We start from the raw sequence: 27,050 nt of genomic DNA on the forward strand, positions 1-27,050 counted from the left end.
GTCCTGTGGAATATACGACATTTTACTTTTTATTATCTCTTTTTGGTATTTTAATTATTATTATTAATTTTTTGCGGTACGTGGGCCTCTCACTGCTGTGGCCTCTCCCGTTGCGGAGCACAGGCTCTGGACGCGCAGGCTCAGCGGCCATGGCTCACGGGCCCAGCCGCTCCGAGGCATGTGGGATCTTCCCGGAACGGGGTACGAACCCGTGTCCCCTTCATCGGCAGGCGGACTCTCAACCACTGCGCTACCAGGGAAGCCCGGTATTTTAATTATTTTTGAAAAATATTTTCCTTCCTGCTAGACTCTAGACTCCTGAAGAAGAGGGATTGTGTTTTATTTAGTTTCATATTCTCAAAGCATTAGCATAATGACTTACATAAAAGAGATTTTTTATAAACTTGGACCCATTGTATACAGTAGAAACAGATTTATGCAAAATCGCGAGATGGCTGTTTTGCTACCAAACTCTTATTGGCATAAACTGACACTTTTTCTGAAACTAATGATGAGGGAATATGGTTATTGATTTTCCAAATAACTTTTCATTGTGATAAGATTTTCCCAGAAAGCTAAAACCCTGGCAGAAGAAAATGTCACTCAAGAAAACGTCACTCACAAAAGAAAATCTTTTGTTGGAATTGTGATTATTTGGCATGTTTTGTGCTATGTAGAGGTTAAGGCTGGGATTGTTTTCTCCATTGCAGGTTCCCAGTCAGGCAGCATATGTACAAGCAGAATGCAAGGCCATGCTCTAAGTATTTGATCAATGATCTTCTGTCTCTGAAGGACTCTCTGGTAAAAACTCCAATGGAGGGCATCACTTATGCTTGGAGAGGCTCAGCCATGCTAGGGTCTGCTGCCTGCAGGAAGCACAGGAATGAGGAATTGACTGAGCACGGCTAACCTGGTGGCATATCATGTGGTGACTCTGACTACTAGTAAAATGTGGTCCAATGAACATCTGGGACTCTGAATAGTTACTTTAGCAATCCCATCTCTCTTGGTTGTGAGTATGTGTGGATGACATGGTGGAAATGAAGGACGGTACCGACAGAGGTTGTCTTAGCATGGGAATAGGGATATGATCTCTCCCCTCAACACAACTTAAATATTTTGTAAGATTTAAGTCATTTTTGTTCACTTAGCTAATTTATTTCTATGTCATTATTTTGGGGGAAAACATGTATGCAATGATATATAGTTAATTCTTGGTTATCCTTTCAGCTTTTTTCTTTTTTGTTTTTTGGTTCGCGGGCCCCTCACTGCTGTGGCCCCTCCCGCCACGGGGCACAGGCTCCGGACGCACAGGCCGAGCGGCCACGGCTCACGGGCCCAGCCGCTCCGCGGCATGTGGGATCTTCCCGGACCGGGGCACGAACCCGCGTCCCCCGCATCGGCAGGCGGACTCCCAACCACTGTGCCACCAGGGAAGCCCTCAGCTTTGTTTAATTGCAGCTTAATGCAGAATATACCTACACATTGTCATTCTGAAGTGATAATTAGAACATATCCAGGTATCTTCAAATTAGAGTTTAATCTTGTAATGTGTGACAATTCTCTTGAAAGCCTTAGGGGCGATTTTAGAGATTTTGTCTATTTTGATGAAATTTATATATCATAATTGAATGCATAACATTTGAAAAGTAACTGACTTATGAGTTTGTAAGCCCTGCATTACAAACTCATAAGTCAGTTACTTTTCAAATGAACAAAAAGTGACATATCCCTTGGCTAGTGCAAACAGTAAATTAGTTTTCTATTGTGCTTTGTTTTATTAGTCTAGAATCTAACAAACAATCTGTAAGGATCTACCAGCAAAGACAGGAGAAACATACACAACCTGTCATTCCCTCCCCCCACCATTAGTGAAATTGTTTTACATATTTCAGTACTCTGTATATGAGAAACAGCAATCATTGTATAATAGCAAATTAGCATATGTTCATAAATATGTCACAGATATTACAGTTTCTGTATTTTCCTAGTAGCATCAACAACTTGTTACTACCTAGATAACCACCCTTCTTTCATTCATTCTATAAACATAAATTGAAGGACTACGTGGACCAGGGTTCTGATATATACTAGAAATAGGAATAGCAGGATGGTGACTCCTGCTGTGTGGAGCTTACAACCCAGATGAGCAGACAGACACAGAAAAAGTCATTATAAGCGTTTTGAGGGAAAAGTGCAGGGTGCAACAGGAGCTAATGGTGCGTTTCCCAGGCTGTGGCTCATTCTGATTTTTTGATTCTTCTTACCCTTCAAACTTGGAGAGAAAGTGAGGGTACAAGCTACAGTAATTGATGGTATGCATGCATACATATCTTCCAGGAAGAACATTATTCAGTCAAATAATTGAGGTTCGTCCTCTCAGTCCACCTCCCTGGAAGGTGTGCTTTTGTGTCTAGCAGCGTTGTTCACGATGCACACCCACACGCCCCCCCCCCCCCGCCCCGCTCCCTTATCCCCAAATCCCGAAGGAAGAGAGTACGGAGTGGTGTGGAAGGGATGACACTGTGGAGTGGGATGGATTCAGTTTTTCACCTTTCAAGAGAGGAAGAACTGACTGGTGAGCTCGTTCTGAATAATGTGAAGTCAGAGGAAAGTGCAGGGTAAGAGAGCCATAGTCTTGCGAAGAGCAGAGTTCAGGGTCTAATTCCTGTTGCTTTATCAGCCGCTGATTGTACCTGCTGGGAGAGCTGATAATATCAAAAGAGTACAGAGCTGGGGAACTGGAGCGCCTTGGCTACTTTACACTGACCTGGAAAATGTCAGGATAAATTACGGAATGGGTCGAGGAGGGGAAGTTGGTAATTGAAGTCCTTTTAGAAGTCTCAAAGCTTTGTGGATATTGAGTATTGTTCCCCCCCTGCCCCCTTCACCATTGAGCTGGCACCAATTCAGTGAGGAAGGATGGCTTGTGAATGGGGCTGAGGGCTGGGAGAAGGATTCAAAGACTAGGATCTTAAAATGAGATTGGCATCTGCACTTGTCACAGTTTAAAACATGTTGATGGTCCAGATCGTTGTGGGAAATGATTTCAGAGCGCCGTTAACCTTTCCCAAAGCTGCATTTCTTTTTTTAAAAAATCAGGATAGGTAGCATCCCGTTTAGAAAGCATAATCCTGCTCTGCGGCTTTGCCTCTTGCGGGCAGGTGGAGGCCAGGAGCCGCGTGTGTGGGGTCGCCCCCGCGCCGCAGCCCCCGCCGGCGGGCGGGCACGAATCCCGCCAGCCCTGGGCTCTCCCTCCGAGCCCGCTGCACGCGCGCGCACACACACGGCCGAAACGCGCGCTCCCGCCCCTCGCGAGCGCGCCCTCCTCTCCGCGCCCCCGCCCCACGCGCCGGTCCTCCGCGCCCCCGCGCTCCCACAGCCCGAGCGCCGGCTCAGCTGACCCGCGGGCGCCAGACGCCGTGGCTCCCAGCTCGCGAGTGCAGCTGCGGCGGCGCGGGCCTCTCACGGCGACACTCCCCCCCCCCCGCGCCCCTCCCCCACCCCGCACCGGGATCCGGACCGACTGCGCGCGAGCTCGCGGCCCCTTCCCCGGCGCTGAGCGAGGAGCCAAGCTGCGGTGACGAGCGGCGGCTGCGCGGCCATGGGCGCGCCCGGGTCGCCCTAGGGCGGGCGCGCGGAGACCAAAGCCCGAGCGGCAGTCTCGGCCGCGAGCCCTCTCGGGAGGCGGCGGCGGCGGCGGCAGCAGGAGCAGCGCAGCCGGGATGAGCGGGAGCGGCGCGGCGCCTGGCCCGGGCTCGGGCTCCTCCCCGGCCGCTTGCCGTTTCGCGCACTACTTCGTGCTGTGCGGGATCGACGCGGACAGCGGCCTGGAGCCCGACGAGCTGGCGGGTAAGGCCGGGCTGCGGTGGCGCGGGGGTCCCTTCAGGGACGCGGGGGGTGCTGCGGGGACGCTTGGGAGGCGGCGTGCGGGCTCCAGACAAAGTCAGCTCCCGGCGGCGCCCGCTCTCTGGCCGGCAGGGCTCTCGGGCGGCGATTAATGACATTGTTATTTATTCCGCGTGCAGGGTGCGCTGCTGAGCCCGCGGGCGCCCGCCGGGGGCTTTTGCCTGACGGGCGCGGGGTTAGGAATAACGGGTGCGGGGGCAGTGTCGGGGTCGGCCCCGAGGGCACGGCCCCAGCCCGGCGCGCCGGCCCCCTCGCCCGCAGCTGCCCGCGGAGGCGGCCGGTGAGTCACCGGGCGCATTAACTCCAGGCCTCTCTGTGCTCCTGCGGCTCCCGCCCCCTACCCTCCACCCTCCGCCCCGGCTGCGAAGTTTCAGCCTCGGCACGTGACGTGGCGCCCCGGCCCCCTCGGGGAGGGGAGTTGGAGGCCGCGGGGTTCGCGCCCACCCAGGTGGCGGTGGCCCGTGGGGCGAGCACCGGGCGGGAGGCTGGTTGTACTTCATCCCTGACTGTTCCCGGTCTGCGCCGCCTCACGCCTCGGGTTCTGCGATGACCGTCGAGTCACCTTTTGGAATCCTGTCGGTTTGGCAGTGTCACCGGAGCTGGCGACGATCTTTGAACGCTCGGGTCCCGGCACGACGCTTTGTTGACACCGCTTATACTGTTCCGAGTTTAAGTAGTTGGATATTTCCCCTCAGTTGGGTGCACCGAGTGTTGCCGCCTGGGTTTTCCTGGAGGGGCATTGGCCCGTCCTCTTGACTCAGTTGGTGGCGCAGTGCAGGACTGAGCTGGGGAACCGACGCTGGGAAGGGGGGCTATTAAAGGATGGTGGTGGAGGAGCCGGGGGTGAGTGCACAGTGTCTGGAGGAGGCCAGGGAGAAAAGGCTGATTTCATTTTTCATGCCTGTGTCTTTCTGCTTGCCTTTTTGGGATCTGAATCTGGATTTTTTTTTTTTTTTTATTTAATGGGTGAGATAAGTGACATCTACCGCTTGAACTTTATCTGTGTCAGTGTTAAACACTTAGGTCATAGCCTTTCAGAGCAGCTTCTTTTGGACATAGCATTCTTGATTGCACCAGTGTGTATTTTTCTTTTCTTTTCCTTTTTGGAGGGGCGGACTGGGAAGAATGTATTAAATAATAAACAATAGTAAACAAAACTGTTCAGCCTTAAGATACAATACCCAAGTGACCTCTTAACCTAAGTGAATATCTTAAGTCGATTTCGCAGCAAAACATTTTCAACAAAAACTATGTCTAGTTTTACTTAATTTTATTTTTTGAAAAGAGAGAGGAGTACCAGGTTTTCTCTATGTGTAATTATATATTCATGTTGTTTCTTCAGTTAAGATTTCATGTACATATTAAGAATGGCTTTGTTAAGGGTTATGGAGTTAGAAAAAAATGTTTGCAGAGGAATTTGGAGAGATTCCTCTTTTGGGATTGGTGAAGGGATTATTTTATGTTTCTAGAATCCCTTTTCCCCTAAACATCTCCCTAAGCATTTGTGGCACTGAGGCTCTTGGAGACCTTCTGTCAGTGGCGACTGATGACTGGAAAAAGCCTGTATTTTTTTCTTCATCAAGTCTGTATGCCTAGTAAAGCTTAAACAACACCTGTAAGTGTGGCCTGGGACTCTTTAGGCATAGTGCAAATGGCTTTAACAAAATTAAACAGTAAAAAAACTTTTAATGCTTTTTTTTAAGGCACAAACTGGCTTCTCCTTTTGCAGTACTATGGGTGAGTGTGGGTGTTGTTTGAGATTTCTGCCCCTCATAATACTTGGTGTTTTGAGGTAACAATTTTGTCTGATAATATTTTCATTCGTTCATTCAGCAAATAGTTTTGAAAGCCTTTAGGTGTAGATTGTGTTCTAGGCCCTGGGCTCAGCTGTAATCAAAGCAGTCAAAAAATTCCTGCCATCATAGAACTTACATTCTAGCATGACGAAATAATAAAAATATATAGTTTGTCAGAGGTTAATAAGTGCTATGAGGAAAAATAAAGCAGGGAAATGATGGTAGGGCAGTGCCAGCAGAATGGTGAGACTTGTGGGGTCGTAATGATTTTAAATAAGATGGTTAGGGAAGGCCTCACTGATAAGGTGATATTTGAACAGAACCCTAAAGGAGGTGAGGAAGCAAGCCATGTGGATTGTCTCAGGGAACAGCATTGTAGGCAGAGGAAACAGCACGTGCAAAGACCTGAGGTGGAAGGGTGCCTAGTTTTGCAGGTAACAGCAAGGAGGCCAGTGTGGTTGATACTGAGTAAGAGGGAGGTTAGTAGATATGATCATTGAGAAGGGGTAGGGGAGATTCTGTAGGGCCTCATAGACAGACTTCTACTCTGAGGTGGAAAACCATCTCACTGGGTTTTGAGCAGTGTAATGAGATCTGATGTACCTTCTGAAAAGATGGCTGTGGTTACCATGTTGACTGGAGTATATCAGGGGCAAGGATAGAGATGGACCAGTTAGGAGGCTCTTTTTCACTGTTGGAGGTGAGAGTTGTTGGTGGCTTGGACCAGGGCAGTAGCCGTGAAGTGGTTAGAAGCTGGATATATTTTGAAGGGAGAGTCAGCAGGACTTGCTGATGAATTGAGTATGGTATTCATACTCAAAGAAAGTGATCAGAGATGACTCCAGGGTTTTCTGCCTAAGCAATTATAAGCACCTTTATTTACTAAAATTGGAAGACTGATGGAGAAGCTGGCTGGAGAAGATTAGTTTAGCTTTGGACATGTTAAGTTTGAGGTTCCCGTTAGACATTCAAATGGAGATACCAAGTAGGCAGGACATATTTCAGGGGTCTGAATTTATTTTTAGATATGAATCGAAAGCCATGAAATTGGGTGACATCACCCAGGGAGTGGGTGTAGATAGAAAAGAGGATTGAGTCCTGGAGACATTCCAACAGTCAGAGGTGAGAAGGATGAGGGGAAAACAACCAAGGAGGTTAAGAAATGTGACCAGTGAAGGGCTTCCCTGGTGGCGCAGTGGCTGAGAGTCCACCTGCCGACGCAGGGGACACGGGTTCGTGCCCTGGTCCGCGAAGATCCCACATACTGCGGAGCGGCTGGGCCCGTGAGCCATGGCCGCTGAGCCTGCGTGTCCGGAGCCTGTGCTCCACAACGGGAGAGGCCACAGCAGTGAGAGGCCCCCCCGCCCCGCCAAAAAAAAAAAAAAGAAATGTGACCAGTGAGAGGAGAGGAAACAAGAGAATGTAGTATCATGTTCCAGCTAACAGTCTTCTTAACTGTTTCCACAGAGTTACATTTAAGGATCAGGAAACAAGGCCAGTGAGTTAGGCAAATTAGTCAGAAGGTAGTTTCTGTTTTGCTGCATTAATTTCAAAGTTAATGATAGTTAAGTTTCTATTTTACTTTTCTGGAGCTGATCCATTTTTATCACACTGTTTCTTAGCAAGTTGTCACCCTGCCTGTAGAAGATCTTAATTGACTTCTATTAAACGTAAATTCTACCAATTGCTTTATAGACTTTTTCTTAACATATGCATATTCCTAGAACTCACACTGTGCAGGTGGTGGGACATTGTTATCAAATGAAGGACACAAACCATATGATGAAGTAACAATTAAATAGACTGAGACTTTATGAGAAATGAGACCTTTACACTCTTCCAGTAAGGTGCTGCTTTACCAACAATGGAAAAGACTTCTTTCATCTCAAATAGGTCTTTTAACAGCAGAAGATAATTTAAATATATATAAATTTAAAATATTTAAAAATGGAAGACCTAGAAATTTTACGGAGATATCTCTCTCTATATGTATACTGTTACAGCAGTATTGCCTATTGTCCTTTCTCTACCATGTCTTAGCTGTTGTGCTTCTCCTACTCACTGTATGTTTTCAAGATGTACTTTATCCGTAAACAAAATTGTCCCTTAAATGTTAAAGCAGAAATGTTTAAATTTCTCTTAATGTTAAAGAAAACAAAAAGTTTCAAACTGATTCTTTATTGCATAAAGAAGAAAGGGGCTGTAAATAGAAGTCACTGGAATTAGTTGATGTGAAGGGAAGAAGGTGTCATTTTGAAATTTTCTTTTATGTCTCTCATTTCCTCCAATACCTAGCTGTAGGAATTTATGTGGCTTGATTTACAGCACAGATCTTTCAGGCAATGGAAAAGTGAAGGATGTGGGGCTTCCCTGGTGGTGCAGTGGTTAAGAATCTGCTTGCCAGTGCAGGGGACACGGGTTTGAGCCCTGGTCCGGGAAGATCCCACATGCTGTGGAGCAACTAAGCCCGTGCGCCACAACTACTGAGCCTGTGCTCTAGAGCCCACGAGCCACAACTACTGAAGCCTGTGTGCCTAGAGCCTGTGCTCGGCAAAAAGAGAAGCCACCGTAATGAGAAGCCTGCGCGCTGCACGAAGAGTAGACCCTGCTCGCCACAACTAGAGAAAGCCCATGAGCAGCAACGAAGACCCAACGCAGCCAAAAATAGATAAATAAATAAATTTAAAAACAAAAAACAAACAAACAAAAAAAGAAAAATGAAGGATGTAATTAGACCTTTATTTAAGTAACATAAATATGCGAACCCCCAAGAAGGAAAAGCCTTTGCCTCTCTCTTTCATAGTACCTTATACATAGTACATAGTGTTTAATAAGACTTACACATGAGTCTACAAATTGTGTGGTGACCAGAATATTCTTAAAGCTTTCCCATGGTAGCTTGGATTCAGTACTGCTGATAGATATGGAAGTCTGATGGGTGAACACTGCCACAGACCTTTGTTTAGAGATCTTCCTTGGTGCCTCCAGCTGTTTATTTTTAGCCTTGGTGTCTTGGCTCTGGTTTCCAGAAGAGTTTAGAGGCAGTGGAGACCATGGTCTAAATTCAAATATAAAATTTAGTTGAGACTGACAGTATCATGCCACAGTAGTGCTGGAAAGGATCTTAGACATCATTTAGAGTGAAGAAACCAAGGCTGAGAGTTTGAGGTCTTAGAGATCACATTTGACCAGTGCAGGCACCAGACTAAAGCCTGTTTTTTGGGGGTTTTTTTTTGCCTTGTCTCGCGGCTTGTGGGATCTTAGTTCCCTGATCAGGGATGGAATCTGGGGTCTCGGCAGTGAGCGCTGAGTGAGTCCTAACCACTGGACTGCCACGGAATTCCCAAGCCTGTTTGTTCTAATACACAAAGCTCCATAGTTATTTAAGCTCAGAAAAAAGATGAGGTTTACTCAAATTGCAAGCATTTCAGGATTGCCCTTAATCCAGACTGAATGTCAGTAGTCAAGTCTGTGCTAAAGTCTTTTAAAAACTGCCGCCAGGTGTACGGGCGTGGGTGGGGTAGGAGCTTCCTTCATCTGACTACATTGGTGGTGCCTCAGTTGTTAGCCTTGTGGACATCCCTGGCCCGCAATAGATTATGTTTGGGAGTTTGGAAGGTCTGACCTGGTAACTGGGAGGCTGGGGAAGGAATAATACAAGGATCAATTTCCATTCTAATGGGGCCAAAGAAGATTCAAGGTCTGGTTGCTGTGGTATAGTGATAACTTGATTTTAAAAATCCACTGGGAGGGACTTCCCTCGTGGTCCAGTGGTTAAGACTACGCACTCCCAATGCAGGGGGCCTGGGTTCTATCTCTCGTCAGGGAACCAGATCCCACATGCCACAACTAAGAGCCCACGTGCTGCAACTAAAAGGTCCCGCGTGCTGCAACTAAGACCCGGTGCAGCCGAATAAATAAATATTAAAAAAAAACAAAAAAAAAGTTAAAAAAAATCCACTGGAAATAAAATTCTTCATGGTGAAATTGGCCCAGCAGTGAGAGCAGCTAAGTCCCTGTGGTAACCCTAGGGCTCAGGCACCTGCTGCATTGGTTAATGCAGGACCTTCCAGCATAGGGAGCTCAGAAGACTAGAGAAGACAAGATGGATAGGGAGAGGGGAGGAGGAAGGGGCATAAGTGTCTTTGGAGGAGGAGAAAATAGTAAGAGAAAGGGGAAGAAAGGGAACGGGAAGAGAAGAAGAAGGCTGGAGGAGGGCAAGTACATAATATCCACTGCTAAGGAGTTGAGACATACTGTTCTGAAATTCCTGAGTATATCCTTTTGTTTGCATTTCCACTTCTGGTCACAGACACTCTTGGAGTAATAGAAGTTAGTCATAATTTCCATGGAACTCCATATGGAAGAAAACATTTTCTTCTATAATTTGTTAGAGGGTAGAGGTGGTTCCTACATAAGGTACTTTAGTCGACTATACTTCAATTAAAAAAAAAGTACTTTAGGAAACAAGTGTTATATGTCCAGATCCTTAACAGTTTTGATTAATAGTGACCTAAATTTTGTTTTTGGTAAAGCTGTAACTACTATTATGCTTTGGATTAATTATTCAATTTTTTTAAAATGAATTTATTTATTTTCGGCTGCGTTGGGCCTTCGTTGCTGTGCATGGGCTTTCTCTAGTTGTGGTGAGCGGGGGATACTCTTCATTGCGGTGCATGGGCTTCTCATTGCGGTGGCTTCTCTCTATGTGGAGCACGGGCTCTAGGCGTGCGGGCTTCAGTAGTTGCGGCACGCAGGCTCAGTAGTTGTGGCTCACGGGCTCTAGAGCACGGGCTCAATAGTTGCGGTGCACGGGCTTAGTTGCTTCATGGCATGTGGGATCTTCCTGGACCAGGGATTGAATCCGTGTCCCCTGCATTGGCAGGCAGATTCTCAACCACTGCACCACCTGGGAAGCCCCTAATTATTCAATGTTAAATGCTTACAGTGTGCCAGGTTGAGGAGTATATAGGTGACACTCACTGTTCTGAAAAAATCTACAATGAAATAGCAATAATAAAATAACATTTATTTAGTACTTTCCACATGCCAAGCACTGGCATAATACTTCATGATTATTACCTCATTTAATCCTGACAACAACCTTAGGAAGTGGCACTATTTTCTCTATTTTCCAGATGAGGAAACAGGCTAGAGAATTTAAGTACTTTACCTAACTTCATATAAGAAGTGAGAAACCTGGATTAAAATCTGACATGATCCATCCATGCTCATAACCACTACATTTGCTGCCTCCTTAGTAACATATACTGTATCACACAGATTATAAAATCTACCAGTACTCTTCATGGATAACCTTATAATCAAATGAGATTATTTTTTAAACTCCTCTGTAGAGGAAAGATATTAAGAGGGAGAAGACTGGTCTTTATGATCTTTAAGACCTGACTTGGCTTGTCTCTTCTTAAAGGTGGCACTGCATGCATTCTATCATTCATTTATTAAAAAAAAAAAAAAAGAATATATAATTGATTTACTTTTGTTCTTTTCTTGTGGTATTAAAATTTTAAAATATCTTTATTGGAGTATAATTGCTTTACAATGTTATGTTAGTTTCTGCTGTACCAAAATATGGAATGCTTCACGACTTTGCGTGTCCTCCTTGCGCAGGGGCCATGCTAATCTTCTCTGTATTGTTCCAATTTTAGTATATGTGCGGCCTAAGTGAGCACTACTTTTGTTTTTATTAATGTATATTTATAAAGATAAGATATTATATAGGTATAAGGCATTTACTGCATAAATAAAAATACCACTTTCAAAAAAATCTTAAACCTTTTCATTCTTCTTACTGGGTTTTATACCTGTCTTTTCTTAGCATAAATTACTTGTCCTTAGGTAAGTTTATAGTTTTGAAGAGGAATGTTGGTTGCTTGTGAAACCATGGCTTGCGTGGCTGTCAGTACAGTTGTTAAAGCTGGATGCACAGTCAGAAGCTGAGAGTCCCATCCTGGGCCTGTTACATAGGACAGCTGTGGGCCTCAAGTGTTTTTTTGTTTTTTGGTTTTTTTTGAATTTTATTTTATTTATTTTTTTATACAGCAGGTTCTTATTAGTCATCCATTCTATACACATCAGTGTATACATGTCAATCCCAGTCTTTAATTTTTGCCAATTTGATTACTATGTGTCTCGGTGTGTTTCTCCTTGGGTTCATCCTGTATGGGACTTGCTGTGCTTCCTGGACTTGGGAGGCTCTTTCCTTTCCCATGTTAGGGAAGTTTTTGACCATAATCTCTTCAAATATTTTCTTGGGTCCTTTCTCTCTCTCTTCTCCTTCTGGAACCCCTATAATGTGAATGTTGTTGTGTTTAATGTTGTCCCAGAGGTCTTTTAGGCTGTCTTCATTTCTTTTCATTCTTTTTTCTTTATTCTGTTACACAGCAGTGAATTCCACCATTCTGTCTTCCAGGTCACTTATCCGTTCTTCTGCCTCAGTTATTCTGCTATTGATTCCTTCTAGTGTAGTTTTCATTTCAGTTATTGTGTTGTTCATCTCTGTTCTTTAATTTTTCTAGGTCTTTGTTAAAATTTCTTGCATCTTCTCGATCTTTGCCTCCATTCTTTTGCCAAGGTCCTGGATCATCTCCACTATCATTATTTTGAATTCTTTTTCTGGAAGGTTTCCTATCTCCACTTCATTTAGTTGTTTTTCTGGGGTTTTATCTTGTTCCTTCATCTGGTACATAGCTCGCTGCCTTTTCATCTTGTCTGTCTTTCTGTGAATGTGGTTTTTGTTCCACAGGCTGAAGGATTGTAGTTCTTCTTGCTTCTGCTGTCTGCCCTCTGGTGGATAAGGCTATCTAAGAGGCTTGTGCAAGTTTCCTGATGGGCGGGACTTGTCTCAAGTGTTTTTATCTGTCTCGAAGGGGTTAAGTGAGATTATTGATTTCTGAACTTACCACTCCTGTCTTCTATGGGCCTGAAATTATTTTTGAATGAAAAACTAAGTATATCGGTTTTTTAAAAGATTAATCCTAAATGATATAGAACATGAAGACTGAATATACCCCATATTTCACATGAGGACTGATGGAGTAATTATAATTTCATCCACAAGGAATGGAAAAAAATAAGTTAGTCTATGCAGTGCCCTTTACAGGAAAGGTGCAGTTTTTAGTAAGCGCTTTGAAATATTAGTATCAGTTCATGGGCTCTCAGTTGTTATCTGCATGGACTCTTAGAAACCCAGAGATCCCTGTTTGAAATGACGATATTATATAATCTCTAGAAGTCTATATTCTAGCATTATGGATGGTACTGCCAGTTCTCCACAAAATAGCCAGTGGGATCTGAGAATAATTTTTTCCACTTAAAATTCTTCAATAGATTCCTTTGTATTCAAATTCTTTAATGGTATCTTAGTTTGTTCAGGCTGCTATAACAGAATACCATATACTGGGTGGCTTATAAACAGCAGGAATTTATTTCTCACTGTTCTGGAGGTTGGGAAGTCTGAGATGAAGGTGCCGGCAGATCGGCTGTCTAGTGAGGGCCCACTTCCTGGTTCATAGATGGCTGTCTTACATGAAAGGGGTGAGGTTGCTGTCTGATGTATCGCTTATAAGAATATGTATGAATCCCATTCATGAAGGTTCCACTCTTATGACCTAAGCACATCCCAAAGGCCCTACCTCCAATGGTATTCATCACATTGGGGGTTAAATTTCACCATAGGCATTTTGGGGAGGGACACAAATATTCAGTCTGTTCACCCTGGTTGGCAAAGCTGTTCATGATCTGCTTTCTGCCTGCCTTTCCAACCTTCTCAGATTGGATCACTCTTTCCTGCTACATTGGTTTTCTTGCAGGTTCTTAAACACAGCAAGCTGCTTCTTTTTTTTAAATTTTAATTTATGTATTTTATTTATTAATTTTGGCTGTGTTGGGTCTTCATTGCTGCATGTGGGCTTTCTCCAGTTGAGGCAGGTGGGGGCTACTTTTGGTTGTGGTGCGTGGGCTTCTCACTGTGGTGGCTTCTCTTGTTGCGGAGCACAGCCTCTAGAGCGCAGGCTCAGTAGTTGTGGCTCGTGGGCTCTAGAGCACAGGCTCAGTAGTTCTGGCGCACGGGCTTAGTTGCTCCGCGGCATGTGGGATCTTCCCAGACCAGGGCTCGAACCCGTGTCGCCTGCATTGACAGGCAGATTCTTAACCACTGCACCACCAGGGAAGCCCCAGCAAGCTTCTTATCTCTTGGCCTATTCATCTTCTGTTCTTTCACTAGATCCTCTTCCCCTAGACCAGCATCGTCCATTGTAAATATAATGTGAGACACGTTTGTAGTTTTAAATTTTCTAGTAGCCACATTTAGAAAGGTAAAAAGAGACAGGTGATATTAATTTTATTTATATGTCTAGGAGATTATTTCAACATATAATCAATATAAAAATTATTCATGAGATATTTTACATTCTTTTTTTCTTACTAAATCTTCAAAATGCAGTGTGTATTTTACTCTTTCAGCACATCTCAATTTGGACTAGCCACATTTCAAGTGTTTAGTAGCCACATGTGGGCGGTGGCCACCCTTTGGGCAGTGCAGCCCTACATCTTTGCAAGAGTGGCTTCTTCTCCTCGTTCAGGTCTTTGCACAAGTGTTACCTCCTCAGAGCAGCCTTCCAAGACCACCCTGTATAAAATAGTATCCTTCCTCTCCCGGCCTGCCCCACCCTGCAGTCGCCCTGCTGTATTTCCCTCACACTTATTACCACAGCACTTATTAGTACCGGACAATATATTGTGAATGCATTTGCTTGCTTTTACTTTTACTTTTTATTTATTTGTTTGTTTGTTTATTTTTGGCTGCATTGGGTCTTTGTTGCTGCACGTGGGCTTTCTCTAGTTGTGGCGAGCGGGGGCTACTCTTCATGCAGTGCATGGGCTTCTCATTGCGGTGGCTTCCCTTGTTGTTGTGGCTCACGGGCTCTAGAGCGCAGGCTCAGTAGTTGTGGCGCACGGGCTTAGTTGCTCCTCGGCATGTGGGATCTTCCTGGACCAGGACTCAAACCCATGTCCCCTGCATTGGCAGGCGGATTCTCAACCACTGTGCCACCAGGGAAGCCCTGCTTTTACTTTTTAATGTCAATCTTCCCCATTAGATTGTCAGCTCCTAGAGGGCAGGACCTTGTCCCTCTTGTTTAGTATTGTATACCCTTTGACTAAAATAGTGCCTGGCCCATTATGGGGACTCAGATTGTTTGAATAAATGAATGAGATAACTTGAGATGGACAAATATAGAACTTTTTCTTTTGTTACCAACAATAAAAGTTAGTATATTTGTTTTTTTTGTGGGTTTTTTAACCTCTAAAATGGACTAGAGTTTTTTTTTTTAAATGGGAAGCTTGAAATTGATTAAAAAAACCAAGAGAGTGGATGAATGATTAATTTTTTAAAAGGTGTATGTCAGCTTTGTGGAAAGCTACTAAAATTTCTTATGTCTATAATATTTATTAGCCTAATCCTTCCCTCTTGAAATAAGGTATGATAAATAGATAAATAAAATTAATAAACTTTTTTTTTTAAACACTAGTTTTATGCAAGCAAGCATGCAGATACCAGCAATGCTTTGATTTTTTTTTTTTAAGCAAACAACATGTCTTACTTATTTATGAACTAGTGCCAAGTTATGAGCACATAAATGGTGGGTAGTGTTTATGAAATTTCAGAAAGTGTCTGTACAAACGAGCACTGGTAGCTTCAGTTGTGTCTTTAGAGGAATACCTTAGGAAATTGCATTGTTTCCTTCTTCATGGGCATCCACATCAGTTTTGGGCCTGATCAGCCAGGACAGTTCTCTTCTATAAAGTTTAATCCTTTGTATTTTTTTTCCATTTATACTCTGTCTTTTTTTTTTTTTTTTTTTTTTTCGCCGTACGCGGGCCTCTCACTGCTGTGGCCTCTCCCATGGCGGAGCACAGGCTCCAGACGCGCAGGCCCAGCGGCCATGGCTCACGGGCCCAGCCGTTCCGCGGCATGTGGGACCTTCCCGGACCGGGGCACGAACCCATGTCCCCTGCATCGGCAGGCGGACCCTCAACCACTGCGCCACCAGGGAAGCCCCTATACTATACTCTGTCTTTATCGTACCTTGTATAATGTTCTGTTCTGCCTAAGGCTTGAGTTTTTAAGATGGCACCATTTAATAACCTAGAGATTCCCAAAATTTTCAGTATGAGGCTGTCTTCTACATTACTTTTCAAACAGAATGCAAGGATATCTGTCTTAGTGTGAGGAGGGTAAGAACTGAGAATTCTGGGAATAAAAATGGAAGTATTTTATGCACTGCTGAGACAGCACGTCATGAGCCTAGAAGAACATGAAACAGTTGCTTTCCCCTTCATTCCTGTACCTTTCCCAAGAATCCATGAGTTTTACTAACTTTATTCTAAATTAAATATTGTGACTATTTTAATTAGTGGATTTCTTAAGTTAATGCCTTTTAACTTGTATAAAATGTATACAAGTTATACATATATATGATGTATATAAAAAATATATTTCTTATATATAAAATGTATAAAACTTGTATACATCACTGGTACAGAAAGTTTAATTTTGAAATAACGCTTTCTTTAAATGAACTTTCAAAGATAACGTGCTAGCACTATTAAGTCAGAAGTAGTTCCAGGAAATCACCTTTATATGATGAAGCTGTGAAAATAGTTAACATTTATTGGGCCATGAACTGTGGTTGGTTTATAAACATTGTCTTTAATCCTCACGATAACTCGAAGGTATTACTATCATCACTTTACCGGCGAGGAGGCTGAGGTTTGGTGAGTTGTTGCCCGAAGTAACAGAGACAATAAAGGCCAAAGCTGGAATTGCATCCCGGTGACCCTCCTCCACTGTGCCCTGCTGCCCCTCCAAGTCTTCCAGACCAGCTGTCCTCAACTGCTGGGTGGTGACATATTACCGTGCCTGGCAGTTGTGAGTTGGGTCACAAGTAATTATTAATAATAGTTGAAACACTGAGGTTGTAAATGGTATGTATTTTTAAATAAGTGGGATGAATTCAAGGTCTTCCCTCTAATGATGTCACTCTCACTTACATTCCTATGTGCTTTTATTGAGTGGAAGAGAAAGAGGTGGCATTACATGCACCATACCAGCAATTGTGAATAGCCCCATACATGATGGGAAATCTGTCTTGTTAATACTACTGCCAAGCTAGTTAGTGATGAGCTGTGAATAGTTTTCATATATTCATGTTCTCTTAGGAATACCACTGCAAAAGTAGTCTATTTGCTTCCCTTCCCTGTATATTTTTTAAAAAATTTGTTCATAGTCCAAGGACACACATGGGAGTATGTTTTTCAACACTTAACATTGATCTAGATTGTTTCTAGATACTTTTCTCAATTATAAAATATGACAGTGATTTGCAAAGAGCTTTTAAACTATAGAATACAATAAAAATATGAGGTAGAATTATAATTTTAGAGTTGTAGAATTTTTAAAGTTCAACCCTGCTGTGGACTAGTAGTCTGAATCCTTAGATACAGCTTGTAGACCTCTAGGTTTTAAACTGTGAAACCCAGTTTAAAGATATTTTAAATAGTTTGTTTTCTATATCCCAGAGGCCTTGTGATGTAAATCCACCTGTTTTGCATAATTGTCTCCTGCCCTGGCCTAGAGAATCCAGGTTTCTGCTTTGAAGATCATGTTTTCTTGCCTTCCCTGTCTCTCTCTTTTCTAGTACAACACACTCCCAATTTTAACACAGAAAATTATTCTATAGTTTGAGGAAACATTCATGTAGAAGTGATATCTAAATTAAGTTTCCAATAGTCAGCATGGCACAAGTTTGCTCATAGACCAGGCTTTTGTACTTTTTTTTTTCCCCTAATCCCTTCTTCAAAGATCACCCTTATTTTCATCTTAGTCCTCTTAAAACCACAACCTGCTCTTTTGGTTCTTTTTTCTATAACAACGTGGAGAAGGGGAAATAATTTTTTGGCAAAAATTTTCACTGTCATTAACATCTCATAGTGAAGAAATTGAGGTCTCATGAATCCTCCAGTTACCTTCATCCCCAGCACAAACAGGGAGGAGGTTTGTTTGTTTTTTGGGCTGCGCTGCGGCTCGTGGGGTCTTTGTTCCCTGGCCAGAGATCGAACCTGGGCCCCAGCAGTGAAAGCCCCAGGTCCTAACCACTGGATCACCAGGGATTTCCCAGGGAGGAGTTTCTAATTTAATTTTTTTTAGTGAATGCATGCATGAATGAATGCATGCATGAATGAATGAATTTATGGCTGTGTTGGGTCTTTGTTGCTGCACGTGGGCTTTCTCTAGTTGTGGTAAGCAGGAGCTACTCTTTGTTGTGGTATGCAGGTTCTCTTGTTGGAGCACGGGCTCTAGGCACACGGGCTCTAGGCACACGGGTTCAGTAGTTGTGGCGCACGGGCTTAGTTGCTCCGCAGCATGTGGGATCACATGCCAGGGTTTGAACCCGTGTCCCCTGTGTTGGAAGGTGGATTCTTAACCACCGTGCCACCAGGAAAGTCCAGGGAGGATTTTCTTATTTCCCACAGCTATTCAGGTTCCATACTTTCTGTTTCTAGTATCCCTTCAATTTCCTTCCTTTTCCTTCCCTCATAGGCCTTTGGGAAAACAGGGACAATCTGCTAGATCAACAATATTCTTTCTATATATTAAATTTATATCATTTTGTTTCCTCCCAGGACTAAAATAACAAGGAGAGATTGTTTCCCCGTAGGCAGATGAAATGTGAATTGTTTAGGGGGAGGTGAGCATCCCGTACTCTCATACAATTCCCTGACGTGGAAGTCCTCCCTGTCATAAGAATCAGTACCAGCATATCAACTGGAATTCCATGAGAATGAGACTTTAATAAGAATAGTTTGGGCAGTAGGAATTTAGGACTGCTTAGTAGGTTTAAAGCTTATGGATGATTCACTTCTAGGACCACAGTGTTTTGTTTTACTTTCCAGGTTAGTTTTCTTCACTGTAAGTTTAACCCTAACTTTTAAGGAAACTTAAGTGGCTGGGGTAACAAGATAACAAATTGTTTAAAAATGTTTCCCCATCTCCAATCTCAAGTGTGTCTTAATGAACTTTTGTCCAAATTTCAAAATATTCTGGCTCAGCTCCAGGAAAATGAGCTTTCGTACTTGATTCCGTTTGCTTTGTGCCATTGTTCATGAGAACAATGACTGTGATTTCACAGTTTATTAAACCATAAGCATCCGTACCATTGAGGTGTTTATGCTAAAATAGGTTATTTTGTTTAGTTGTTCTCACTCCTGTCTGGCAGTGCTTATTTTTCCATTGGCAGCCCTAGTTACAATTTTATTTTAAATAAATACATGAAAGCCTTGTGGGCTCGAATGTAAAATCTTGTGTATTCCTCACAGTGAAGGACTGACAGGCCTCGTTTACTGTGAAGCACTTGTAAACCATCTTGTCCCTGGTGGAAGGGGCCGGTGGAGAGAGAGTTAAAGTGTGCGCGTATAGAGGATGGAAGACAAAAACTTAAAACCACACCTGTTATTCCAAAATCCTCTTTCCCTGATCTCATTGATCTATCTCTTACCCTCTCTTCTACATGGAACACAGATTTTGTGGTTAGAGTGCGAGAAATGGTACAGAGATATCCAGACAAATGCCCTAGATCCTGGAGTGCCCACAGTAATTGTGCTAGAGGAGTCATTACAGGGTCTTCTGTACAAATGTCACACCTGCTAAAAGTTTAACAGAATCATGTTCACTCTTCCCTGGGATGAAATCTTCTCTAACTAGGAGTAAAGATGTAGCTTTTTCTGAATGTGGCCATAAGGCCAAGAAGTAGACATATTTTGTTGAATCATTAGAGGGCAGAGGCCTTGCTGTGAAATGTCTGTTGACATGTATGCATATTTAGTAGTTATTTCCATGCCCCCGTGAACCCTGTTGAATAGATCAGGTGACAGCTTTTATCTGAAAGTCAGTCTTTGAGGGGCAGCTGAAGCATGGATGTATGTGTGTGAGAGATTGGTGTTTTTTTCAGTGTAGGAGAAAGAAGTAACTTCTTAAATTCCTTGCTCTTAAAAGTAAGGAATTCCTTCATAAAATTCAGATTTGCTTTGGGACTTAAAGGAAATGGTTGTATTATTTTAGTGAACATGACTGAACAGTTTTTGAATGTCTTCTGAGATAATGAGATACAGCCTCCTCTCAAGTGTGGGAACTGTTTTGCACCCTGTTCCCCTGTTCCCTGACCTCTGCCTTTTGACCCTGCTGCTTTGTGTGAGATTATGGGCCTTTGAGCTTTTCACCAGTCGACCCAGGTTTCCTCATACAGAAACATAAAGCTTTAAGCTTCCTTAAAAGGTGTTCTTAGAATTGGGGAGAACATTCAGATTTAATTGTGGGCATGACTTTTGTAAATATTTTTTCTTTAAAAAATCTGCTTTTTTCTGTCCAAAGTATCTATATATTTTCTAATAGGAACTCTAAAGTTTTGTGACTGTGTATATGACTAAATATGTTTTTTTCTTTGGAGAAAAGTGTCACAAAGTAAAGGTGTTTATTTAGGGAGAGACTTAAAATTCGAGCTTTCCAGGATAAGGGAACCCAAGAGAAACCCAACTGTTTGCTCCCTATCGTTGTTTCTTTAGGTATGAGAAGTTAAAAATCTGTATTCATAGGGTGTTATGCAAGAGCAACAAATTGAATATTTTCAGAGAGAATCAATACTTTAACCTGCTTATCTTTCAATAAGCACTTTTTAGACAAAAAGTGAGTAGGAAGAAAATTAGAGACAGACAAAAGGAGATGAACGCATTTAGTTTTGCTACTTGTTTGTAGTTAATGTTTTTGTTTTGTTTTTGGAAAGAGGGTAAAATTAGTGTCACAGATAAAGGTTTGCGGACTATGTGTTTTATTATTGCTTTGCATACTATCTTCAAGTTTATCCAGAAAACTACGCATTTGCTCTGTTTTGGACATTTTAGTAGGACTTTCTGAGGAATGTGTGTTTTACACACTGTCCGAAGGCTTTATAATAATGAAGCTTTTGGACTTTTGTTTGCATGGCACTTTGCTGCTACTGACTATCCTACCAGAAGTGAGGATAGGTAAAATAATTGGCTTGAAATAATAAAAGACAATAAGTGCTTTTAAAAAACGTATGTGGCTTTTAAATTATAAAAATAATATATGCTCAATTCGAAAGCTGAAGAATAGAGGATTGTATTAAGAAAACACAAGTATCTGTTATCCCAAAGGGGTGGAATTTAAATTAAGAAAAGAAGTTCTGATTTCTGGTCACTAGTTAGAAGCCAGAGCGACCATTTTACTGAGGTGTTGTGGTTAGATAAGCTGAGCAATAATCTGAGAAACACAATAAGATTTTCTTTTGTCCAAGTCATTGCCGTTGATTTAGTAAGACAGTTGTGATGATCTCTGTGAAGAATTGTTGGTTGAAGGAGTGAATGAATAAATAGTATGGAGTTGTCTACCTCAGGTGTTTACTTTGAGAGATAAAATTAAGTCCTTAGTACTTACAACACAATCTTTTAAAAACCAAAATCCTCTAAGATCAGTAATTAAAATGAAACGGAAAAAGAAAGAGTAGCTTTGAATCTCAGGAGTTTAACACTAAAATGATATATTAAAATTTTTTTTTCATTTTGGAAAAGAAAGAGGAAAGCACTGGTACACAAATGAGGTGGAAAGACAGAGGAAAGAGAAGCTGGTAAGCAAGAGACAGTTCAGTGACAAATGAGATAAAGTCTTGATCTCCGTCTTACTGGGAATCCAATTTATTCGTAGTCACATAGCAGAATGGAAATAGTTTAGATGGCATAAGAAACCTCTGATGGAAAATCTGGTCGTCTCCCCTCAGGTTGCTGAGTCTAGAAGCAGCAGCAGACCTGACACTTGTCCCTCACAGCTCCCTTCCTGTCTCCCACGTGGGGGCTGTGTAAACATTTCAGGAGCAGTGCTGGCACTGGCCTCAGAGAATTCAGAGAGCAGGGCCTGCAGTTTCCCTTTTCATGTAGCAGAATAATAAGAACAGGGACAATTTTTTGATTGTCTTGCAATGTTTTGGCTGTTGGTTCTTTTAGATCCTTTCTGTAAATTACTTTCCTCCTAAAAGACACTTAGTCATATGTTTAATGTGTTTAACCAACCAACCAGAGACACCTTAAGATACCAAAGAAGGCATGTTTGTCATTGTAATTGGAAAAACTTTACAAGGACAGATGTGTTTTTCTCATTTTCTTTAAACCTGTCAATTTCTTGCCATGAATATTAGTTTTGTTAGTAATGACCATGCATTCTGAAAATTTTGAGTAAATGAGGCAAAATGTTTCCTCCAAAGGAAATTTTTTTAAGGACAGAGAGAGAGGGAGAGGGAGGGAGAGGGAGGGGAGGAGGGAGTTCTTATCTGGAGAGTATTATTTGCATTTTTGTTTCTGTTTAGTTGTTTTTTAGGAGGGCTGAATTGAGGTGAATTTTAGTTGCTCCAAACTCTGAGACTAGCAGTGGTTCTTTAAACCAATTTTTGAGAATATTAGCACATTGACAAAAGAAAGTAGAGGGGCAAACCATGGGGCAGAGGGGGTTTATTTATGCCCAGATCTCTGCTCCCACTGTTTGTTTCTAGAACTGAATGTATAGCTTACACATTTAAAAGAGGTATATAGACTAGCCTCCTTTAAGCATTTAATGGAGTGGAAATGAGTTGTATCCAGCTTTTAGAAGACTTTTCTATCAGAATGCTTGTGACTATAGGTCAAACAGGACCTAAGAAATGAAGGAATTTGGCTGGTTCACATAACAGTTTTTTTGGGTGGAGGTGATCAGGTATAGTTTAAACAGAGCTCTCGCCCAGGCTCACTGCAGTTCTTTATGCTCCGTCTGTCCCCATCTGGCTTCACATTTGCATATCACATCTTCACTAGAGGAGATTTAACTTTTCCTCCTCCACTCCCCATTCTGGGTCTTTGCTATGACCAGTCCACTTTAGGTCACACTTCCCTAAGGCCATCCTTGAACCATTAGCGTGGCCAAGGAAAATGGGGTTAAACTGACTGTTTAGAGACCAGTTTGGGATGAAAACTACAGGGCAGCTTCACAATGGAAGAGTGGGGGAGTGGCTGCTGGAAAGCATCCTTGCTGAATGCTAGACTCTGAAGACAGAAAAAAGCCCCTCAGAGGTTTTTAACAAGGGAATGGCATGCTCCAGGATGAGGGGTGTAGAATAGAATTAAACTGGGAGCCAATTAGGAGATTGTTCTCCAAAACACACTAGAGGGGAAAGGCCTGAATTAGGATAGTGGCAGTGGGAGCAAAGAAGCAAGGATGGATGTAGGAGATAGGGTAGACATAGGATGAATTGCACTTGGCAACCTTAGTGTATGTGAGGTTAAAGGGGTGGTGAGATGCACATGACTCGACTTTGGGCCCAGGCAACAAGGATATAAGAATGTCATTCATAGAAGGAACACAGGAGGAAATAAATTTCAGAGGATGTGGGTGAGTTTGGTTTTGAATTTGTGGTAATGATGGTGCTGGTATGACATTATTTTCCTTTGTAGCAGGGTGGACCAAAACCACTTTCTCCACATCTTATTATAATAGTAGTGATTAACTATGTTGAAGGATGTGTGTGTGAGCAGGTAGTGGAGCTAGAACTTGAATTCAAGCCTTCAGACCCAGAATTCCATGATCTTTATATTATGTCACACTTACTTCTATTTATAGATATAACTCTTTTCTCCTCCTTTTCTCTCCCTTCCTCCCTCCTTTTCTTTCTTTTTCTTTTAAGGGAGCCAACAATGTGTGTATGTTAATTTAAAACTGTGTTTTTAAACATGAAGTGTAAAAATACCATAATTAAGAAAAATATAGAAACTGCCCAGGACACAAGCTGAGAGACTTATTTTTGAGTTAGGGTAATTTGTTGGGCATTAATTAGTAAGCAATTTACCTTTCTCCTGCAGTGCTTCAGTTTGTAGTTAAAATGCACAGTTTTTGTGGCAGGCTTTAGTAGAGCATTTAGAATGCGTCTGTATTCTTCAGCTATGAGGCAGTGAACCATATGCTGCATAAACTCTTTGGAGTTTGTACAGCAGACAACTACCCGACCAGTAGTGAATGTCTGCGAGTGCTTGTACTGGGTTCTAGGCATTCCCACCTAGAACGTTCAGGTCCTCTGGTACTCCTGTAGAACTATGCATACCAATTGGCTGAAAATGCTTGTATAGTGGGTACTGTAGAGGCTGGTGAGATATAATTACTCAATAAGCATCAGCTACTACCCTCTTTAACATAATTGGTTGGGTTAAACCTCAGACACTGGTGAGATTTAAGATGTTGCTGGAATTCTCCTTTAGACATTAAAAGATAATTCCTAGGATTGCATCCTTTTTTTTAAATGACAGCTAATCTTACCCATTATTTTTAAATACGTAATACATTTACGTGGAATCATTTTCAGAAGATACAAAAAGACTATGTTAAACAATATGTCCCCTTTCCTCAGCTGTCCAATTCCTTTCCCCAGACACAACCATATAGTTATCACTTTCTTGTGTATACTTCTAGAGATATATTGTGTTCCATGACATGTTTCTTATTAATTCCAGAGTATAGTCTTACTTTTGAACTTTGATGTATTTCTCTTACCCATGTTATTGCCCTTTTACCTCACTTTATTTAGTAACATTAATGATAAAGGTATTGCTCAAATTATATTTTTTATTGCTTATAGCAGGTCAGGTACAAACCCTAGTTTGCAGTTGGCAGTCGTGTTCAGAGATGTTAAATGACTTGCCAAAGTTTGCATTGCTTTTGTAGAATTAGAACCAGAGGAAGGTTCTTCTCCAAATTCAGGTCTCCTTCCCTACAGAAGAACTTAACTATTCTCATGGGTAAAAGAGCCCACCCGTTTTATCTATTGGAAAGCAGAGCGCTTATACTTAAAAAGAACGATAATAAACTCATTAAACTTAAATCGCATTCTGAATGAAAGCAAGACCAACTTTGGGCTGTTGTATGCATGAGAATTACAGATTTTGTTGGTTGCCCATCTATTTTAGGAATAGATTATCTACACATACAGACATACCTTGTTTTATTGAGCTTTGCTTTATTGCTCTTCACTTTTTTGCATTTTTACCTTGTGCCCAGCAAGTCTGTCAGTGCCATTTTTATAATAGCTTTTGCTCACTTTGTGTCTCTTTGTCACATTTGGTAATTCTCGAAATATTTCAGACTTTTTCATTATTACTGTAATATTTGTTATGGTGATCTGTGTTAAGTGATCTTTGATGTTACTATTGTAATTGTTTTGGGGCACCACGAACCAAGCCCATATAAGATAGAACTTAGTATATGCGTGTATTCTTTTTTTATTTTTAATAGAGCTTTATTGGAGTATAATTGCTTCACAATACTGTGTTAGTTTCTGTTGCACAACAAAGCGAATCAGCCATATGCATATACATGTCCCCATATCCCCTCCCTCTTGAGCCTCCCTCCCATCCTCCCTGTCCCACCCCACTAGGTCATCGCAAAACACCAAGCTGCTGCTTCCCACCAGCCCCCTATTTTACATTCGGTAGTGTATATATGTCCATGCTACTCTCACTTGGCCCCAGCTTCCCCCTCCCACCCCAAGTCCTCAAGTCCATTCTCTATGTCTCCCTCTTTATTCCTGCCCTGCAACTAGGCTCATCAGTACCATTTTTTTAATATGCATTATTTGTTTTTCTCTTTCTAACTTACTTCACTCTGTATGACAGATTCTAGGTCCATCCACCTCACTACAAATAACTCAGTTTTGTTTCTTTTTATGGCTGAGTAATATTCCATTGTATGTATGTGCCACATCTTCTTTATCCAGTCATCTTTCGATGGAGATATAGGTTGGTTCCATGTCCTGGCTATTATAAGTAGTGCTGCAATGAGCATTGTGGTACATGTCTCTTTTTGAATTATGGTTTTCTCAGGGTATTTGCCCAGTAGTGGGATTACTGGGTCATATGGTACCTCTATTTTTAGTTTTTTAAGGAACCTCCATAGTGTCTGTATTAATTTACATTCCCACCAACACTGCAGGAGGGTTCCCTTTTCACCACACCTGTTCCAGCATTTATTGTTTCTAGATTTTTTGATACTGGCCATTCTGACCGGCGTGAGGTGACACCTCATTGTAGTTTTGATTTGCATTTCTCTAATAGTTAGTGATGTTAAGCCTCTTTTCATGTGTCTCTTGGCCATCTGTATGTCTTCTTTGGTGAAATGTCTACTTAGGTCTTCTGCCCATTTTTAAACTGGATTGTTTGTTTTTTTGATATTGAGCTCCATGAGCTGTTTGCATATTTTGGAGATTAATCCTTTGTCTGTTGTTTCATTTGCAAATATTTTCTCCTATTCTGAGGGTTGTTTTTTTTATGGTTTCCTTTGCTGTGCAAAAGCTTTTAAGTTTTATTAAGTCCCATTTGTTTATTTTTGTTTTTCCATTACTCTAGGAGGTGGGTCAAAAAGGATGTTGCTGTGGTTTATGTCAAAGAGTGTTTTTCCTATGTTTTCCTCTAACAGTTTTATAGTGTCTGATATTAAATTTAAGTCTTTAATCCATTTGGAGTTTATTTTTATGTATGGTGTTAGGTAGTGTTCTAATTTCATTCATTTACATGTAGCTGTCTAGTTTTCCCAGCACCACTTATTGAAGAGGCTGTCTTTTCTCCACTGTATATTCTTGCCTCCTTTGTCATAAATCAGGTGCCCATATGTGTGTGGATTTATCTCTGGGCATTCTATCCTGTACCATTGATCTATATTTCTGTTTTTGTGCCAGTACCATACTGTCTTGATTACTGTAGCTTTGTGGTGTAGTTTGAAGTCAGGGATCCTGATTCCTCCAACTCTGTTTTTCTTTCTCAAGATTGCTTTGGCTATTTGGGGTCTTTTGTGTTTCCATACGAATTGTAAAATTTTTTTGTCCTAATTCTGTGAAGAATGCCATTTGTAGTTTGATAGTGATTGCATTGAATCTGTAGATTGCTTTGGGTAGTATAGTCATTTTCACAATGTTGATTCTTCCAATCCAAGAACATTGTATATTTCTCCATCTGTTTATGTCATCTTTGATTTCTTTCATCAGGGTTTTGTAGTTTTCTGAGTACAAGTCTTTCGCCTCCTTAGGCAGGTTTATTCCTAGGTATTTTATTCTTTTTGTTGCAGTGGTAAATAGGAGTGTTTCCTTAATTTCTCTTTCTGATTTTTCATTGTTTGTGTATAGGAATGCCAGAGATTTCTGTGCATTAATTTTGTATCCTGCAACCTTATCAAATTCACTGATTAGTTCT

The 27,050-nt window shown here is 41.9% G+C and overlaps 1 protein-coding gene and 1 non-coding gene across 3 annotated transcripts in view; one reads left to right on the forward strand and one right to left on the reverse strand.

The window, feature by feature from the left end:
• Nucleotides 1-3,446: 3,446 nt before the first annotated feature.
• DENND5B (DENN domain containing 5B) overlaps nt 3,447-27,050 on the forward strand; it is a 211,543-nt gene continuing 187,939 nt past the window's right edge. The window contains exon 1 of one of the 2 annotated variants that reach the window (XM_060305969.2): nt 3,447-3,852. In XM_060305969.2, coding sequence (XP_060161952.1) covers nt 3,726-3,852 — 127 coding nt within the window. In that variant the 5' untranslated portion in view covers nt 3,447-3,725. The remainder of the gene's footprint in view (nt 3,853-27,050) is intronic. The other variant, XM_060305970.1, reaches the window with a different exon arrangement.
• On the reverse strand, nt 11,292-11,398 carry LOC115839168 (U6 spliceosomal RNA). Its single transcript, XR_004033938.2, has one exon. It is a non-coding gene; the product is annotated as a U6 spliceosomal RNA (small nuclear RNA).

This window comes from Globicephala melas, chromosome 10, assembly GCF_963455315.2.
Source record: "Globicephala melas chromosome 10, mGloMel1.2, whole genome shotgun sequence".
Taxonomy (NCBI): domain Eukaryota; kingdom Metazoa; phylum Chordata; class Mammalia; order Artiodactyla; family Delphinidae; genus Globicephala; species Globicephala melas.